Source organism: Pipistrellus hanaki (genome assembly GCF_964339955.1).
Source record: "Pipistrellus hanaki genome assembly, chromosome: 5".
Taxonomy (NCBI): Eukaryota; Metazoa; Chordata; class Mammalia; order Chiroptera; family Vespertilionidae; genus Pipistrellus; species Pipistrellus hanaki.
The window spans coordinates 84,736,417-84,757,350 of NC_140507.1; the positions used below are offsets into that span (position 1 = coordinate 84,736,417).

A 20,934-nucleotide genomic window follows, 5' to 3' on the forward strand; every position below is an offset into this window, starting at 1 on the left:
ATATAATATATTAGAGGCCTGGCAAAATTCAACTGGAACCCATCTCCAATCCAGGACGGGGGATTGGGCCTAAATTGACAGTTAGACATCCCTCTCACAATCCAGGACTGCTGGCTCCTAACTGCTCACCTGCCTGCCTGCCTGCCTGATTACCCCTAACTGATCCCCTGCTGGTCTGGTCACCCTCAACTGCCCCTCTGCAGGCCTGGTCACCCACAACTGCGTCTCCCTGCTGCCTAGTTACTCCTAACTGCCCTCCTGCTAGTCTAGACGCCACTTACTGCCCCCTCCCCACCTTGCTGGCTTGGTTGCCCCCAACTTCCCCCTTGCTGGCCTGGTCACCCCATGCAGGCTGCTGTTCAGTTGTTACTGTGAGGGTGTCCTGACAAATTTGCATATTACCCTTTTATTAGTGTACACACACACACACACACACTCTGAGTGGCCAGATTATGATCTCTGAATGCATAATAATCTGGCTACTCAGTGTGTGTGTGTGTGTGTGTGTGTGTGTGTGTGTGTGTGTGTGTGTTAAGAGGCCCTGTGCATGAATTCGTACATGGGTGGGGACAAGCCAGCAGAGGAAACGCAGTGCAACCAGACTAAAAAGCAAAGGGAGATGGGACATGGGTGGTTGGCTGGACTGTCTGCTGGTCGAACGCCTGGTCAAGGGGACAATTTACATATTAGCCTTTTATTATATAGGATATACACCGAGTGGCCAGATTATTATGTGTTCAGAGATCATAATAATCTGGCTACTCAGTGTATACATGTCCAAGGCTTTGCTGTATTTGCCAATTGCCTTAGAGACAGACTGAAACAGTTTGTGTTTCTTAAAAGATAGAAGTAGTTAACATTTTACCACCAGCCTCTGACCTGTTTAATCAGGATTTGTTCCTGGCTTGGGGTTTGCCTTTATCCTTTGGACAATGAGTGTTTACGTACAGAAGCTTTTGTTGAGTACGAAAACAAATCTAGCCAATTTATCTTTTCCTTTATGATTTCTTCTTTTGGTGTAATCACACTGAGAAAGGCCTGCCTCTTCCACCTCAGTATAAAAATTCACTTATACTTATTATTTTTTTAATACTCACCTGAAGATATTTTTCCATTGATTTTTGGAGAGAATGGAAGGACAGAGAGAAATGTCAATGTGAGAGAAACACATTGATTAGTTGCCTCCTGCACGCACCCCAACCAGACCCTGGGCCAGGGAGGAGCATGCTACTGAGGTGCGTGTGTGCACCTGACCAAAATCAAACCCAGGACTCGCCAACCCTCTATCCACTGAGCCAAACCAGCTAGGGCTACTTTATTACTTTTATGATTTCCTTTTATTGATCTAAGTTTTACTTTTATCAGACTTATACATGTGAATAGTTTAATAAGGCACCAGGCTTTGTTAAGTAAAACATTAGGCTCTAGGTGGTTTGTGAGGTCCAAAAGGCTGGTGACAGCTGCTCTTGGCCTTTGAACCTCATTGTTGAGACAAGCACTGTAACTGGCTCTGTGTTTTTAGTTGGCACCTTTGCATTTCCACATAAAAATGCTTGTATTGCTACTTCATGAGTGTTAAGTTTTAAGCATTAGCTATTTATCTTTTATTTTGGAAGAGGAAGACTTAACTAAACAAAAAAATCTCTTTACAATCTCTACCTCCGTAACACAAAGGCACACTAGCAACTCTCCTTCTTCTCAATATAGTCTACACTAATAAAAGAGAAACATGCAAATTGACCGTCACTTCACGACACCCACCAAAACAATCAGGAGGATGCAAATTAACCTGACAAAGATGGCGGCAGCCCTGCCCCCCAGCCACTCTAGGCCTCTAGGCAGCACACATGCAGGTGTGGAGCGGCTGGGTGGGGCAGGATGCCTGCTATGAGGGGGAGGGCAGGGGTGGAGGGAGTTACAGGAGCAGTGCTCCAGCTGGAGAGAAGATGGAAGGCCCTGGCCAGAGCAAAGGCCTGGGTCCTGGGTGCCAGAGGAAGGCCTATTGCACCTATCTTCGTGCAACGGGCCTCTAGTTTATTATAATTTGGTTAGGGCAATACTAAGTAAACTATTAGGAGCCTAATGGGATGCATTTTCCTTCCTGCACACAGCAGCCAGCAGATTGTTCAGCTCAGCCAAACCTTCAGAAGACTGCAGTTCTGACTGATGCACTGAATTGTAACCTCCAGAGTTTCCAAGCCAGAACCCCCAGACCCTTCCACATTCTTTTTTTTTTTTTTAAATATATTTTATTGCTTTTTTACAGAGAGGAAGGGAGAGATATAGAGAGCTAGAAATGTCGATGAGAGAGAAACATCAACCAGCTGCCTCTTGCACATCCCCCACTGGGGATGTGCCCGCAGCCCAGATACATGCCCTTGACCGGAATCGAACCTGGGACCCTTCAGTCCGCAGACCAACGCTCTACCACTGAGCCAAACTGGTTTTGGCTCTTCCACATTCTTGATCAACAGAAACTGGTACTGTTTTGAGACACTAAACTGTGGGGTAATTTGTTACACAGCAATATATAACTAGTAGCATTGCATAATGTTTTGCTTTCATTACAATAATTGTCACTTTTCTTTCACATGCTTAATTTTCCATGTACTTACCCCTAATTCCACCTCACTTATCTAAGTCTACTCCCAATACATTAATTTCTATCAGTTGTTCTATTATCTCCACTTTGGCCTGCTCCACCTCGAGTGGTTCACCTCCACTTGGTGTACAGCAGGCATCCTGGGCTTCCCCCCTCGCCTTCCTCACAGAAGTTCCTTTTGCCTCTCCCGTGAATTTTGATACCTGGATTCCATGTCTTCCTTCCTTGATTTACTCTTCATTTAGGTGGAGAAAAAGTGTGTGCGAGGTAATTTTTAAGACTTTGCATACTGAAATGCTTTTATTCTACTGTCACACTAGTTTGCCTGGGTATAAAATTATAGGCTGGACATGATTTCTTTCAGAATCTCAAAGGCATTGTTCCCCTGGCTTCTCATTTCCCAGTACTGCTGTGATTTTCATCCTTTTATGTGACCTGCTTTTATTTTCTTTATGCAAGCTTGTTGGTTCATATGCTCATGTACCTTGCGGGTCTAATTTCACCCATTGTCCTGCGGTGCTCAACAGGGCTCTTTCAATTTGGCAATTTACAGCAGTGAGTTCTGGGATTGAAAAACCACAACACCTTTGTTGTTGTGCTCTGTTTCTTATTTCTGAAATTCTTGTAATTTTGATGCTGACCCTCTTGGGCTTGTCCTCTATTTTTTCAGTGTTTCCTTATTTCCTTATACTTCTAAAGAGTTGTTCATTTCTATCATATTTTTAATTTCCAAGAGCTCTTTTCTAGTATGTCCTTTTTTATGATATTGTTTTTATTTCATGGATGCCTTACCTGAGGCTCTTAATGATAGCTTTACAAAAGTTTCTTCTTCCTTTATATTCTGTTTTCCTTCAAGTTGCTTTTATTTTATGTTTTAGTCTCCAGTTTTCATACTAGACACTTCACTTGGATGTGTGGCAATTACTGGTTATCTGCTCATATATATGATTGGGGGGGAAAATCTGACTAGAAGCTGTGAATAGGCGAATAATTACTGTCTATTGTGTAGGGCAGTAGTTGGCAAACTCATTAGTCAACAGAGCCAAATATCAATAGCACAACGATTGAAATTTCTTTTGAGCACCAAATTTTTTAAACTTAAACTTCTTCTAATGCCACTTCAAAATAGACTCACACAGGCTGTGGTATTTTGTGATAGAGCCACACTCAAGGGGCCAAAGAGCCCCATGTGGCTCGAGAGCTGCAGTTTGCTGACCATGGGTGTAGGGTAATCTGAGCAGTTTTGTGGGGAACCGTGATGTCAGTGTCTAGTCTTTTCTCCTGGGCAGGTAAAATTCCCTAGAGAAGATTCTTCCACTCTTTTGACTTGGGAATAAAGGCCCAGCGCAGCAATCTGGGCGCTCAGCGAGAACAAGAAGTTCTGTGTGTTCGTATGTGTGCACACCGCATGCATTCATTCTTCACCCTTCAGAACAGGGGTCCTGCCCTCAACTGTGCTTCAAGTGGGTTTGGGTTTTGTGGGCCTGAAGCTTATACAACTTTGCATGGCCTCTTAATGCAAAATTACAAATATAAAAATAGGCATGAAAGTGACTGTTTATTTAGACAGAGAAAAGAGCATAATAAATTACAAGTTATAAAAGCTGACAACAGGAACATCAGAAAATCAAGAATAACCTAATATTTTTTTTATTAATCATCTGCCTGACACACCTCTATATTTATTTCCCTGTATTTTTTGGCTGCAAAGCCTATGATTGCCTCTTCATGTGACACGGAGTTGGTACACCATTTTCTTAGAGAAAAAAGACAGTAATTCGGACAACATCTAGTATGGTTGACTGAAATTTGTTTTCTACTACTGACAGTTTAGAAAAGTTTTTCCCCCAGCTTATTGATAATATATAAATAATATAAACTTTAGGATTGCTGTAAAATTTAGGATAATCTCATGTTTCTTTCATAAATAGGCTCAGATTTCAGGATACATTTCAGGTTTTCTTGCATGGTGACTAATCTTAATGCTCTCTGAATGAGTAACCAGTTTGCCACTGCTGTCCTTGTAGGAGAGTGTATCATAGATCAAGGATTCTTCACTTGTTCAATCCACCGGGAACTTGCATGTTTTATCAATGTGTTCTATGATTTGCTCCTCCTCTTTGTTGGCTTATCAATCATCACTTCTATTTAAAATTGATTTCATTCTCTTCATTTCTAGCTTTTGATACAATTCAAAAATATTTTGTTGTATTATACTTCACGAGATTTCAGAACATCTACTGATTGAATGGCTCATCTCTGTCATTTCTGTTTTGTGTCCCATTATTTTTGATCCAATTTCCCCCTTAGTTTTAAAATAAATTTAAAGATGGCCCAAAATGGTATACTCCTTGTGTATTTTCAACTCAGGAATCTGTAATTTCTCACTTGTTTCCTCAACTTTTCTAAAAATGCCTTTACAAATTACAGATAAAACAGCATATTCGCAATTCATCCCCACCCCTGTCCCATTCTCCAAAAGGCACAGGCCATTCCAAAGCGGCCTGACCTAAGCAGGAGGAAGGGAAGGCAGAGGTTTTAACTGAGAGCAGTGTAAATACATTCTGAAGTTTACAAAAACAGAGGACCTTATGAACACACAGCCAGGGTTCCCTCCAGGGCCCTGGGAAAGGCTTATGCAAGGAAGGGGCCATGAAGGTTAAGCTTTATTAGTGTCACACAGTATATCTACCTTTGTGTGCCCTACGACAGAAACTCCGTTTCACACTCTCCAGGGGAGTCCCTTCATTATTGTGCTCAGAGGAGGCAAGGACAGTCTCCCAGTGAAATGGGGTTCGGGAGGAGATGGTAGGGTTCTGAATTTAATCATGAACAGCTTCCAACCAGTCCTCCTGAATTGAATGCTCCGCTCACCCCACTTCTATAGGCACCTGGTGCCATCAATTCTTGAACCTTTGAGAATTCAGTGGTGTAAGTTGGATGACTCCTAGTTTTTCTAAATGTCAGCTTAGGCTTTGGTTTTCTTGAAACTGCTAAGTCAGTTACCTCATGTAAGTGCATTCCAGTTCCCAAATGTTGTTGATGTAACTTCTATTCTCCCTAATTTTGCAGATTTATGCCTATATTTATATTTAAATATTTTTATTGATTTTTAGAAAGCAAGGAAGGGAGAAAGAGAAACATCGATGTGAGAGCAGAACATCCATTGGCTACCTCCTGCATGCCCCCCTCACTAGGGATCGAACCCGCAACCCCGGCATGTGCCCTGACCAGGGATCAAACCAGCAACCTTTCTGAGGCACAGGATGATATCCAACCAACTAAGCCACACTGGTCAGGGTTATTTATGCCTTAAAAAAATCTCTTCCAGCCGAGACTGGTTTGGCTCAGTGGATAGAGCGTCAGCCTGCGGACTGAAAGGTCCTGGGTTCGATTCCGGTCAAGGGCATGTATCTTGGCTGCAGGCACATCCCCAGTAGGGGGTGTGCAAGAGGCAGCTGGTTGATGTTTCTCTCTCATCGACGTTTCTAACTCTCTATCCCTCTCAATTCCTCTCTGTGTAAATCAATAAAATATATATTAAAAAAAAAATCTCTTCCAGAAAGGAATTAAAAAAAATAAAAATCTCCTTATTGGGTTTCTTGTTGGATTTGTGAGGGAGATAAATTAGATGTAGGTATTCTATCTGTCATCTTCACTCAGAATCTGGTGTATTAAAATTTTAAAATAACAGTATTGAGATGTAATTCATATGCCTTAATAGTCATGCTTTTAAAGTGTACAATTTGGTTGTTTTTAGCATATTCAGAGAGTTGTGTAACTATCACCACTATCTAACTTCAGAACATTTTCATCACCTCCAAAAGAATTCCGTATCTATTAGCTGTCACTCCCACTTCCCTCCTCCCCAATTAATCTACCTTCTGTCTATGGATTTCCCCTTCTGGACATTTCATACAAATGGAACTATATAATACCAGAGGCTGATGTACAAAATTCGTACATCAGGGTAGGCCCTCCCAGCCCCGGCTGCCTTGGCCCTCGCCTTCATCCAGACAGTCCTTCTGCTGTCTAATTAGCATCTTAGCTATTTATTATATTGGATGTAGCCTTTTACTTAGCAAATGTTTTCAAGAATTATCCATGCTGGCAGGCACCTGGGACCCGGGCTTTCCTTGCAGTGTGGTCTAATTAGCATGCTACACTTTTATTATCCTATCTAATAAAGAGGCAATATGTTAATTGACCATCACACCCTAACAAAGATGGTGGCGCCCACAGCCAATAAGGAAATATGCTAATTGATTGCTACACCCTCAAAGTTGGCGGTGCCCACAGCCACAAGATGGTGCCGCCCAGTCCTCACAACCCCTCAGCTGCCCAGGGCCTGCCTGAGGTGCAGGTAAGCCTTGGATGGTGGCTGCCAAGCTGCCCAGGGCCACCTGAGGCTCAGGTAACTAGAGCCAGGCCGAGGCTTGTGCTGTCGGCAGTGGCAGCAGCAGAGGTATGATGGGGGCATCACCTTCCCCTGATCCCTGGGTCGCCTCCTGCCCCTTAAGGCTCCTGGACTTTGAGAGGGGGCAGGCCAGACTGAGGGACCCCCCTCCAGTGCATGAATTTTCATGTACTGGGCCTCTAGTTATAATATTTTTATTCATTCATCAGGTGATGGACATTTAGACTGTTTCCATTTATGGACTACTATGAATAATGCCGCTATGAACATTCATGTACATGTTTTGGGTAGATATGTGTCTTCATTTCCCTTGGGTATATATCTAGGAGTGAAATTGCTGGGCCATTTGTTAAGTTGATATTTAACCTTTTGAGGAACTGCCAGACTGTTCTTCCAAGTGGATGAATCATTCCATATTCCCACCAGCAGCTTATGAGAGTTCCAACTGCTCCACCTCTTCACCAACACTTGTCATTGTCTGTCTTTTTTTTCTACTTCTGTCATTCTAGTATGAGGGCTATTTCTCTGTGTCTTTGATTTGCATTTCTTTAATGACAAACGTTGTTGAGCATCTTTTCATGTGCTTATTGATCATTTTAATATCTTCTTGGGAGAAACATCTATTCAAATCCTTTGCCTATTTAAAACTGGGCTGGGCTGCCTTTTTCTTTTTATTGTTGAGTTGTAAGAGTTTTTTTTTTTTTTTTTTTTTTTTTTTTTTTAATATTTTCTGGGTACAAGCCCCTAATCAGATATATGATTTTCAAATATTTTCTCTTTTTTTGTGATTTATTTTTCATTTCCTTAATGTTGTCCCTTGAAGCACAAAAGTTTTAGATTTTAAAGAAGTCTAATCTGTTTTTTCTTTTGCTGTCTGTGCTTTTAGTATTATATCTATAAACTATTTGCCAAATTCAATGTCATAAAGATTCACCTCTATGTTTTCTCCTTCGAGTTTTATAGTTTTACCTCTTAAATTTAGGCCTTTGATCCATTTTGTGTATGCAGTGAGGTAAGGTTCCAACTTCAATTCTTTTGCACATGAATATCCAGCTATCCCAGCACTGTCTAATGAAAAGACTATTCCTTCCTGGCATTCTTCTTAAAAATCAAATGCCATAAAAATAAGAGTTTATTTCTGGACTCTCAATTCTATTCCACTAATCTACATGTCTATATTTATGCCAGCACCACACTGTCTTATTTCCTGTGGATCTGTGGTAAGTTTTGAGATTGGGAAGTGTGACTCCTCCAACTTAGTTCTTCTTTGTCAAGACTACTGTGGCTGTTCTGTGTCCCTTGCAACTCCATATGAATTTTAGTGGTTTTTTTTTTTTTTTAATCTTTGCCCATTTAGAGTTTGAGTATATTGCAAGCCAGTTGTATGATTTAAATATGTATCTATCTTTGAAAAGTCATTGTTCCAGTGTCAAATACTTCTATTCCATACTGTAGACCTGTCTATTCTTTTGCCAAATAACATAGATTCAATTACTTAGGTTAATTAATTAATGAATTAGTTCTTAATATCCAGTCAAGCAAATCCCTTCTCATGATATTTCTTGGCTATTTTACTATTTAAGATGAACTTCAAAATCATCTGCTGAATCCTCTATTTCCTCCCCAGGCAGGATATTTATTACTGAAAATACACTATATTTACAGATTAACTTTTGAAGAATCTATATATTTACAAATATTAGGCTTGTTCATTCAGGAGCATAATATGTTTTCCCCATTCATTCAAGTCTTTTCTTATGTTCTTTAGTCTGGAGAGGCTTTTTTTTTTAATATAGCTACTCCACATTTATTTTGTTAAACATTAAGATTCTAAAGTAACACTTATATATGAAATCTTTAGCCCTACACATGTCTTGGGTGTAATTCATGAAATTTTATATTTTTGGTTATATTGTAATGAAATTCACTTTTTCATTTTATCTTCCTGGTCCATAGGAAAGCTATTGGGTGTTAAATAAACCAGTCACCACACTTACATACTGAACCTATAGCCCAAGAAATTTAGCTAGGCAAAAACAAGCAAAACCAATTAGGTTGTCCAAACAATCATATCTACTTGAAAATAATGATAAAATTTCCCTTTTCTTTCCCAATATTTTACATTTATGTCTTGTCTTGTGTTAAGACATTGGGTAGAAATTATAGAAAAAATGTTTCTGACTTATAAAAATGCTTCAAGTCTGATCATCTTTCACTATTATATATGAAAGAAGGAGATGGTTTCAGCCAGAATGCCTCCTGAGAATAAGGAAATATCTTTCTGTTCCTAGTTTACTAACAGATACAAAGACTGGATTTTTGGATTCTAGCAATGTGTTTTCAGCATATGGATAGATGATCACCTTTTCTCCTATGACCTAGTATTGTGATGAACTATCAAATCTATTTCCTAAGACTGAGCCATCCTTTCATTACTGAAGTAAACTCTACGTGGGTGCAGATTAATTAACTTTTAATGTGTATACACCTTGCTTTCTGATTATGACATGTAAGCACCTCAAAGGCAGGGACCAACTGTTACGTTCAGTTGTCACTCTTGTAAGTACTACACTATGCACAGTGCTATTTTTAACATTTCACTGAATAAATATTCAGTAAATAAGGATCTCCTTTATGCCTAGCAGTAGGCTAGGTTCTAGGGCTAACAGGATGAACAGGAGAGACTCATTCTATGTTCTCATGGAGCATATAGCCTAGTTTTATGCACACAGTAAGCACTGAATGAATGGAGCAAAATAAATACATTGCTCCAGGGGCCCTACAAAATACCATACCTTAATTGATGGTCCCAGAAAAAAAGCTCTTCTTAGATAAGGCTACATAAAGAACAAAGAAAGGTAATGTCATTGTCTTTGGTCTCCCAATCCTCACCTTACTGAAACAAAGCCTAAAAAGGATATCACCAGCCACAAGAACCAGCTGGGGTCAAGGACACTCAGTGGAGACCAAGAAAAGAGAGCTGGCCTTTGGTAATGGCAGGAAAGCCTGGTGAGGTTACCAGAGTGTGGGTCGAGGGAAAACATTTTAAAGAGCCTAAGAGGAAACACGGAGAGAGAAGTCTCGAGGTTTATTCTGAGGCTGCCAGATGGTAGATATGCTCCCCTCTGCCAGAGAAATAGCCAGATCACCAGGCAGGCACCCGATAGGGGGGTCAGATTCTCTGCCACTGAAGTGGTGGAAGGTGGCTGAGGGAAAGTGAGAAGAGCAACAATGGCACTTCAGTCAGCTCTTCTGCCTCTTCTCAATGATTCCCCGATTCCGTGCTTGGGGTTCTAGTCGCCTCCTGGCACGCAGGGACTCCTGCAGGGGAGACAGCTGCTTTGGAAAGCATGTGCAAGAGGGACAGCACCACAGCTTCTCCCAGCGCAGTGCGGCCTGGCCCAGCTGGGGCCACGGGGCCCAGGCTGGCGGCCTCCGGGCTGGCAGGCTCAGAGGGCTGGAGGACTTTGCTTCCTCTCCTCCCGGTTTCCTCGGGATTCTCCCCTCAAAACCCGGCGGGTCAGCAGAGGTCTAGAGAGAAGACGGGGCTTGTTCCCCAGGGAATCTCTAGGCTCCGGAAGAAACCAAGAGGGCTCTGAGCTCCCAGCTTCGGGAGCAGGATTCCTTCCTTGGTTCTGCTTCCCATTCCATAAATACGAGCACCAGAGGGCAGGAGAAGGGATATTTTGGTCTCGGCAGCAAAATGAAGAAAACATTTCTCTCAACCCTACCCTTCCCCAACCCCCAGCGTGCCCCACCTCAGAAAAGAAAAAAGTTCTGTGTACAGAGGGCAGAGGGGGAAAAGGTTCTATTTTCCTTCACAATGAAGAAAAGTCAACAGGATGTTCTCCCAAAGCTACAAATATACTTTCCAAACAGTAAATATCTCTATTAGCAGCATGATGCCAGTTGGCTAATTCGGTCTCAGTAAAACCTCTCCAAAAAAACTCCTGCTCTTGTGTAATTTCTATTTACAAAAACAGCTCTTTTGCATTCTCAATTTGCTAGGTTTCTCAATCTTTTGTTTCTCCACCTCCTCTCCTGCAGATGCAGAGAGACAAGAGGCAGGCCCAGATGGCAGTTGGGTGGGAATCCCCTGGTCACCCCAGCAGATCCTTTAAGCCCTGCCTTCTTGGGAGAGTCCTCTGCTTCCATTACAGCAAGTGTAAGGAAGCTAAAATTTATGGAGTCTTCCCTGGTCTTCACTTGGCCTCCAGAATTGCTTCTACTGAATGTGAATGAGCCTAAGCTTGGCTTGGGGGTGGGAAGAGCCCTGCAATGATTCAGTCTACCCCACCTATGTCTTTCTCTTTAGCGGGGCAAAGATGGCAGCAGTGGGGGGTGAGAATGGAGGGAGGGCTGTGCAGAGAGTAGGTGGCAGTTGGTAGTGGATGGAATCCTGGCTCCTGGCGGGGCGGTCTGGGCCTGAGTCACTGTCTCGGCAAGAGCAGGAAGGTGGGCGAAAGGCAGCAGCTTCTGCAGCCTGGAAGGACAAGCCCTCCTCCCCCATCCTTCTGTTACCCGATCCTGGGATCACATTGCATTGTCTGGTCTGAGGCCTCACCAAGGCTACCACCACTTTGACAATCAGAGAGAAAACCAAGGGCCTGGGCCAGGGCAGGGCTTATGGAGTCAGCTGGCTCCGGCAGAGCAGCTGCCGCTGGCTGCCATCCTCTCTGAAGGGCCAGCTGGCCGCAATGCCAATGGGCCAAGGAAAGTTCAGCCGGAGCAAGGGCGTGAGAGACCCCATCAGAACAGGAAACGAGCTGAGCAGTAAATGATCTATTTCCAGCGCCTATGTCCACAGCCTGTCCAGCCCCACCCCAGCTCTCTCCCTAAATTAGCCGGATCCAACACCAGGGCACATGGAACATACCCTGACTTGCCACCAGGCTGACGAGGTATGTGGGTGTTTAAAAATAAAAGACATGACTCTGTGACTTGGACCAGAACAATCACTCAGCTCAGCTATGATCTGTCCTTCCCCACTGCTCCCCAGGCTGACCTCTGAAAGGAAAGACAGGATGAATCACAGAATGTTGAGTGAGATCATCTAATCGAAGCTACCACTTATTGAGTATCTGCTATCGTAGGTTTCTGTGCTGGGCGCTTCAGATCCATCAGTTTATTTAAAGTGGTACACTCCTGTGTTTCACACAAGAGAGTGCACTGGATAAGGGGGTAGGCTCTGGAGCCAGACGGCTTGGGTTCAAATCCTGGCTCTGGCAACTGCCAGTTCAGAGACCCTGAACATATAAGCTAGCCTCCCTGTGTCTCAGTTTCCTTGTCTATATTAGTAAAGTAGGACAATAATATACCTATCTTACAGGGTCGCTGTGAGGCTAAATGAGTTTTTAATGATTAAAAGTGTTCTTGATATGTAGTAATCAGCCTGTAAGTATTTGTTGCAAATACTTTTTGATGATGATGACCAAATTGAGGCCCAGAGGAGTGACTTGCAGTCACATAGTGATAAGTATGGCTGGTGAACCTGAAATGATTTTTTTGTTTTCGGGCAAGCAGCAGTCTCATACCAGAATGCACCACTACCAATGTCACCTCAATAAATTTAATTTAAAATTTTTTAAATTAACCTGTTATATTTGGTCAAATATTTAGTTAACTCAGCCCTGATGTACCAGACCAAATGATTTCGAGGGCTTTCTATGGCCTGCTCTAAAGAATGGGTAGGTGTGATATCTTTACTTTTCCTCCTGAAAAGTAAAAAGACTAGTGGAAGAAATCTGGAGGCTGGTTGAGCACCTGAAGTTCAAGAGAAGAGAGGAAGGCAGGCAGTTCAGACAGGTAGTCTCAAGTTCTCGTTTTTTTCTTTTTCCTGGCAGCTCTCTGAGAAACTCCTAATATTTGACAGACAAGTTGTCACCTCTTTCCATTCTAACCTGTTAGGACAGAAAGGGGTAGAGAGTGGGTTTCCACATTTCACAGAAGGGAACATAGGCACTCTGAGGTGAAAGATGAGTCCTGCTCACTCGACAACCCGGAGAGAACCCTCTGATGGTACCTTCCACTCTGAGGGTGGGCTCACAGCGGCTCAGGTGCACGCACTCTGAGAAGCACCAGCCCGGCTCAGCTGCTTAGCTTCGGAGGCACTATCCCTAGTCTCATTTTCATTCTGACTCTTACCCACCAGGAATCTTAAAAAGAGCTTCCACTCTTTCTTTTCCTCTCTCTGCTGAAGGTCTGGGCCCTGGAAAGCAGTGAAAGGAGGAGATCTGAGATAGACACTTATTTCCAAGCCACCTCCCTAGGTCACCCCCACCTGCTGTCCACAGGAGGCAATCATTCTCTTGCTATAAACAGTGAGGTCAGCCCTAGCCACGGGGTGTGTGGGTGTGTGTGTGTGTGTGTGTGTGTGTGTGTGGCCAGGGAAGGCATGGCAAAAATGATATAGTATTGTAAACAATTGGAAAAATTATAGAGAATGTAAAATAATACTGATGTGCCCACCACTTAGCATTGTCAAATTCTCACAGGCAGCCATACTTTAACTGGTACATCAGCACAGATCCCGAGGAAGCTCTGAGGACTACGGCCTGATTCCATTTCCTTCTCTCCTTCTTTGTTACCCTAAATGTAATCACTACCCTGAATTTAGTGTTTAGTATTCCCACACATTTTTTACTATATATTATATCTATAAGCACAATGAAGTATTGCTTTAAAGGTCTGAACTTTATATATGTAGTACAATACCGAGGGTAACATTTTGAAACTAGCTTTTTATGCTCAGCATTAGGTTTCTGAGATCCACCCATGCTGATACACATAGGTCTACTTCATTCCTTTGAACTACTACATATTTCATCAGGTAAAGACATCACATTTACTCATTCTTTAGAGCAGGTGGGGAATCTCCAGCCTGTGGGCCATAGAAAGCTCTCGAAATTATTTAGTCTGGTGCATCAGGGGTGAGTTAACAAAATATTTGACCAAATATAAAAAGTTAATTAAAATTTTTTAAAATTATATTTGTTGAGGTGACATTGGTCACCATAACAGGCTACTTTTTAAGTTGATAATTTTGGATGGCCCCAAAATGATGTTATAAATATCCAAATGGCCCTTGGCAGAAAAAATGATCCCCGCCCCTGCTTTAGAGGCTGGGAATTTATAAAGGTGAAGGAACTCATCCTGTGTCCTTGCATGCCACCTGTTGCACAGGTGCAGGCGTTTCTCTGGGTGAGGGAGCAGGCCCGCCTCCACCTGGGGAGGCACTGCATACATCTCCAAAATGGTGGCATCATTTTATAAACTGAGGCCCCAGAAGTGGATGCTGGTTCCCACTACCTTTCATCCTCAGACATTTGGCACTGCCAGTCCTTAAAATTCTTGCTAGTTTCATGGCTGTGAAATGGCATCTCATGATTGATTTAATCTGCTTTTCCCTAATTACTCACACACTGAATATCTCAGTATAAGCTTTTATCTACTTGGGTTTTCAAAATGATTGACAGTTTGCAAATCTAAGGAATAAGTTCCTATAAAGAACAGGGCTAGTGCTTGCTACAGTTGTCCCTTCTGTATTTATTATAACCCACAAACAACCAACCAAATAAAGAATACTACTTTAACCTGGCTAAAGTAAAGCTTATAGTCTGAATATTTGTAATAAACTTCTAGATAAGTGTTTTTCAAACTAAGGCCTATATAGAATATCTACCCATTGGCATATGAACTGCTACTAATTAGTCCATTGTAAACATATATTACAAATTAATCATAAAGTCAATTAAAGTGGGTCATTCTATTAAAAATGAAAAAGAACATAAAAAATATCAGAGCACATTACACATATATTGTGTGGAACTTATTTCAAGTGTGTGTGTGTGTGTGTGTGTGTGTGGTAACATCAAAGGTACTTCTAAGGATTGGACTGAAAGTATTCTGGAAGCCTCCTCAGCTTCATTCTCCCTCTTCTCTGAGCTATCCTGAGGACCACTGCCAAATTACCTTGACTAAATCACTGCTTTTGCCACCACTTTCCTGCTTAAAAAACCTTCAATTTTCAAAAGCCGAGGGTCAATTTCAATTCCTCAGCAGGCTCTACAACGTGACCCCAACTATAGTGCCCGCTCTCAATAAACCAAGCCTCTTATCCAAGTCACTCTTTACTAAACCCAAACTGGGCTCCTAAATCCCACATGTCTCACACACTTTTCCCCACCGTTCTTCTCATTCCCCACTGAACCAGTGCATATTAGGGAGGTCAAGGTTCAGTACAATCCCATCCTCTATTTGGAATCTTTCTTGACGATGCCACACTGACACTTAGTGAACCACTGTCATTCCTGTGAGTCCCTGGCACCTTCCACATTCTGGCCAAAGACAGGAGGAATCCATTTTTATAGCTTTTTGAATGTCCCCTCCACCAACATTTAGCATGGGTCTTTATGCATTAAAAATGTTCAATATTCATTAAACAAACAAATATTTATTGAGCACCATCTTTGTGCAAGACACAACACTAGGCCTCATTTAATGGATTAGATACCAAAATACTGTGTTTGTGAAAAACAGTTCTAACAGCTCAATTGCCAACTCTAAAGCTACCTCAACAGATTTACTTAAAAGTATACTACAGAAGAAAACTTTTTTTTTAATATATATATTTTATTGATTTTTCACAGAGAGGAAGAGAGAGGGATAGAGAGTTAGAAACATCGATGAGAGAGAATCATCGATCAGCTGCCTCTTGCACACCCTCTACTGGGGATGTGCCCGCAACCAAGGTACATGCCCTTGCCTGGAATCAAACCCGGGACCTTTCAGTTCGCAGGCCGACGCTCTATCCACTGAGTCAAACCAGTCCCGGCCATAAGAAAACTTTTGACTAAGAAGCTGTGGGACTCAAGATACTTATTTCTAACTACTGCAAAACCTGGAAAAAGTCCCTTCCCCTCCCTTTACAAGCAGCTAAAATAAAAGTGAGGTCTTTTACAGTTGTGCCCAAAGCAATGTCTCAGATACAGGGTCCCCGTCTTCTGGCCACTGCCATGCTCTCCAAAGGAGGAAAGGTCTTGGGAGAGCTTGGCCCGTCCAAAGTCACAGGATAAGTGAGTGGTGTGGCTGCCCAGGGGTGGAGGACCAGAGTAGGAAGCAGCTGAGGTGGTCCAGAACACCCGGTGGTGTGCAGTCCACAGGACTTCTGTCACCTTGTGTGTGAAAACTGGCAACTTCCTGTAATTCACTCCCAACCTGGTAGTGTCGATACATGCTGGGAAAGTCAAATGACTTCCTCGGGGATCAATTCAGTTTGAGAACGGCTTTCCGCCTTGCCACTGTTTCTGTTCAAGCAGAGAGAATACTCAGGAGATGCAGGTTTTAGTTCTAGTTCTGCCAGGTACTGTGTAACTGGATTCTAATACTAGTAAGTTGTCACAGGGAGATAATAAGACCTGAACCACATACGTCAAAGGGTAAATGTGAGGAGGGAATCAAATAATGGATGGAAAAGCAATTTGAAAGGTTAAAAGCATTTTACTATACAAATATATTTTATTGTTTTTTTACAGAGAGGAAGGGAGAGGGATAGAAAACTAGAAACATCAATGAGAGAGAAACATCTACCAGGTGCCTCCCACACACCCCCCCCTCCCCCCACCAGGGATGTGCCCGCAACCAATGTACATGCCCCTGACCGGAATCGAACCCAGGACCCTTGAGTCTGCAGGCCGACGCTCTATCCACTGAGCCAAACCGGTTTCAGCAGTTTTCCACATTTTTATTTTACAATTTTTCCTGAACTAAGGCAGATCAGTAAATGGGGGGAAAATCCTCATTCATACATTCAATACATATTTACTAACTGTTAGGAACAGAGCTAGGGAGATTGTAGTAGCCCAAGGGGCAGTCCCTGTTTCTAACAGCTCACAGACTAGTGGGTTTCCTGATAAGTGAACCAGCAATTCAGTACAGATGCTAATGAGGATCAGAGGAGGGGCACACAGCCCAGCTTGGCAGGGTGTGGAGGGCCATTCAGGAAAGACCCTCAACAGAGGGGGTGAAGCCTGCCCTGTCTCTTGAAGGACGAGTAGACATGGTCCAGTGGACAGTGGATTGTGGAGGTGGGGAGCAAAGGCATTTTGGGCAGAGGGAATGGCTCATACAGAGGAACAGAAGCAAGAGAGACCAGGAAAAGGCTGGACACAGAACTAAAGAGAGAAAGCCACATCCAGAAGGGCCTTGTAAGCCATGGCCCAAAGTTGGGCCTTAGCCGGAAGATGATGGGGAAGGAATAAGGGATGAGAACAAGAGAGAAGAGAGAAGAGAGGAGAAATGAGAGGAGAGAGAATGGATCACATGAAATACCAATATTTGGCAGAGAGAGGTAAAGAGTCCAGAAGAGTTAGAAAATAAACCATGACTGCATAGTCTACATCATTTTCAAGAGACCTGGGTGTCAAAGTGTCAGTTGGGATTATGAACTGCATGTGATAGCTGGAGAAAACAAGGCTCAGGAAGGTCAAATGCCTGACCAGGCCACACTGTGCATGAGGGAACCAGAACTTGAACTCAGCATTCAAGCTCCTAGCTAAACTTAGCTGCACTCGCTCTAATTTCCTTCATTCAGAGTCAAACTCCTGGGCCTCTAGGTATAGAAGATTTCATCCCGTAGTCATTTCCTTGTCATTTAAGCCTAAAATCATCAAGGTCTGTGGTTCCAGGGAAGACTACAACCCCTGGAGTCAGCTAAACCAGATTAAGGTCACCTTTTTAAAAAAAATATATATATTTTATTCATTTTTTACAGAGAGGAAGGGAGAGAGATAGAGAGCTAGAAACGTCGATGAGAGAGAAACATCGACCAGCTGCCTCCTGCACATCCCCCTTGACCGGAATCGAACCTGGGACCTTTCAGTCCGCAGACCGACGCTCTATCCACTGAGCCAAACTGGTTTCGGCAAGGTCACCCTTTTTAATTCTACTTACTTCGTCTTCCATACCATAATAAAGTCTCACACACACACACACAGGACACGGAGGGGAGGTGAGAAGCACTGGCTTGTATCAGTAATCTGAGATGTGACCATCAAATGCCTTCTTCCTAGCAGGGCACACCCCCAGGACACCTCGGTGAACGGGTGAAATGACTGGTTGGGGAGATGGTGCAGGAGGGGGCAGGTCCCACTAAACAAACATGGCGTGGGGAGGCTGCAGGCACAGAGGAAGCAGAGAACAAAGACCTCTTCCTCTTCACGCAAAGTCCACAGTCTGCAAAGGGCATAAATATTGGACATTTCTCACCGTGACATTTTGAAAGCCCAGAACAATGGTTACCCTCTTGGGACCAGGGGCTGCGTGTCCCTAGGCCTTATTCAATGATAGCTGGCATAGCCCATGTGCTTGGTGAACTTGACCTTGGGCATCCAACTCCCAGGGTGGCTCTACGTCACTCTGATCTCTTCCCCCACTGAGAATTCCAGGCTCGGATGAATGGGTGGATTGATTCTGGGAGCAGAAAAACCACTCCTGGAGTGAATCAGAAGGATCCAGCCCCAGTTCCCTTGCCAGCCATTGAGCCGGGAACTGAGTGCAATTGTGTGCCCAGGCGTCGGTGCTGCTCCCCTCGCAGGGAGAGGGGGTCAGGGACCACGCAAGAGATGACGTAGAAGGCCTCTAAGGAGGAAGAGAAAGGAATCTCAGCTTTGAGGGACAAAGCTGCCCTTTCGGTTGTGACCCTCAGTCCAAGGAGGTGCCAAGATGTGCATGTCCTGGTAATTAATTCAAAGGGATAAAAATCTCAGCTTTTGCCAGACAGCCAGTTGTCAATTTCAATTCTCTCCAACCTGACTGACTTTAGGAAATAAGCTACTCATTTTTGCAGGAAAAAAACTTCTGTGAGACAGGTGGAAATGGTGTGCCTCGACCACCCAGAGAATCCTTTCCCTTCAGTGGTCTCTGCTCGACTCTTCTGACTTATGAAGAAAAGACGGATTCGTTCTGTAAAAATTGCAAACTCCAATTTAAGCAACAGGATGCACCTGTACTTTCTGCTTTTTACCTTGAAGAATTAGGTGGGAGAACCAAAATTTCCAGATGCAGCAGTAAGGGGACATCTATATCACAAGGTCAGGGGACCCAGACCGGCGCTTTCAGGAAGCAATTCCTCTAGGAAAGGGAACTGAAGGACTGCCACTTTCCCGTCACTAACGAGGTTATAACAAGGCCGGAAAGTTAGCTTTTTAAGGCCCCAGCCGCCTATTGGCCTCCTGGAGCAAAGATGGAGGGAAAGGAGCAGCTCCTGCTGGGGCTTATTAGGGCATTGCTCCGGGCATCCCTCCTTTTGCTGGCGACTACTGTCTGGCATTTGTCCATCAATCTTCCTCTAAGAAGCAGGAGGGGGTAGGGAGGAGAGAGAGGGGACAGACGTTTAAATTTTACATGAGAGAGTAATCCTTGACACTGACTAACATCAGCTGCTTGTGACCAGAGCTTAGTCTCCACTGATGGCCAAATGTGAGCCTGCAGGAGCCTTCCCGAAGTGTATTCTGCTATCTTCGTTCACCATAACTAGTTATGAAGCACATACTTGGCATAAATAAATAGGCTGCGCTCTGAGGACAGAGTGGCAAACGTCCCTTACACTAATGAAACCTGGATTCCAAAAGAGATGCTTCATCTTGGACCCTCTCTGGGGTCCATGGACTCAGACATGCACACTTAGGACCCCCTGAGGTTTGGGGTGGTGGACATACAGGTCTTTGGCCTGCAGCTAAGATCCTTTGGGCAAACTGAGTCTTTAAACAAAATAAACCAACCAGTAAACATTGTGAAGTGTCTACTATGGCCGGGTATCCTATAGTGCTGCAGCAACGTCCTTTTTCTAGCTGCGGAGTTGTGACTCTTACTACTCTGAGTCTCCCTGGCTTCTTTTCTCGCGGTCTGACCGTTCCGTGATGGCTAAGCTGACCTAGGTCTATTTTGGACCGAAAGCAATGAGTGGGTAATGGCCCTGGAAATGATTAAAACCAATCCAACCCCACTGTGGGAGGCTGGGTGTGGGTGTTTAATTCTGGTCCTTCCAAAAGAGATGCGAGTTTTGTCTTATAAAGACTGTTCCACGGTGCAAAGGCTGAAAGCAAGTGGGTTTCCATCCATGAGTGGAGCCCAGATTGCCAGAGGGAGGGCCACCGCTCTGATGGGTGCCCACAGGGAGGTAGAAGACACAGCACGCCAACGGGTGTTTGAGAGAGAAGGGACCAAGGCAGTCCCTCACTGCTAGCCGCCGGGAGAAGACGGGACCGGCTCCTAGGAACACGAAGGGCCGGGAAACGAGTCAGACGCGGGACCCCGGCCCCATCGCCCGGTAAGTCCTGCAGAGAGAGGCGAGACCCCGGCAGCGCACCGGGGAAGGCCCCTCCGACGACCCTGGAACCGGGGCCAGTTGGGGGCCCCCGCTCCGGGCGCAGGGTCCCGGGGGCGGCGCAGCGAGGAGCGTCGCGGCCCGGGCTCCGGCGGCCCTGCCGCGGGGCCTCACTCACCAGCTCATGGTCCCGAACCTGGCCCCGCCGCCCGGGTCCGCCGCCGCCGCCACTCGGTCCTCGGGGATCACTTCCGGATTCAGCCAGTCTCCAGGAAGTGACGCGAGCCCCGCCCCCTCTACCCGGAAGAGGCGGCTGTGGGGGCGGGGCCTCCGCTTTAACCCTGCCGCTGCCGCCGGTGCTGGCTCCGGAGAGCGTTGTCCTGGCGAGGGGGCCTGGGGTCCTCGGACTCAGCCTGCGGCGGGGGCGTGGGGACCCCTGGGCGTGTTTCTGCCTTCAACACTGACTTGTAAATTCTCCTCCGAGGACCACACCCGTCGCTTATCCGGGTTATTGCTTAGTCTTCTATCTGCAAAGAGGTTTCTAACCCGGAGACAGTAGAGGGATTGTTTAGTGGGGGAAGGAGCCCATGG

At 44.4% G+C, this 20,934-nt stretch overlaps 1 protein-coding gene across 2 annotated transcripts in view; it reads right to left on the reverse strand.

Annotated features, from left to right (window-relative positions):
- The window catches only part of BIN3 (bridging integrator 3), a 42,047-nt gene extending 21,415 nt beyond the window's left edge, over window positions 1-20,632 (reverse strand). Inside the window, exon 1 of one of the 2 annotated variants that reach the window (XM_084884465.1) lies at window positions 20,522-20,632. In XM_084884465.1, the coding sequence (XP_084740591.1) occupies window positions 20,522-20,529 (8 nt within the window). In that variant the 5' untranslated portion in view covers window positions 20,530-20,632. The remainder of the gene's footprint in view (window positions 1-20,521) is intronic. The other variant, XM_084884466.1, reaches the window with a different exon arrangement.
- Between the last annotated feature and the right edge of the window lie 302 nt (window positions 20,633-20,934).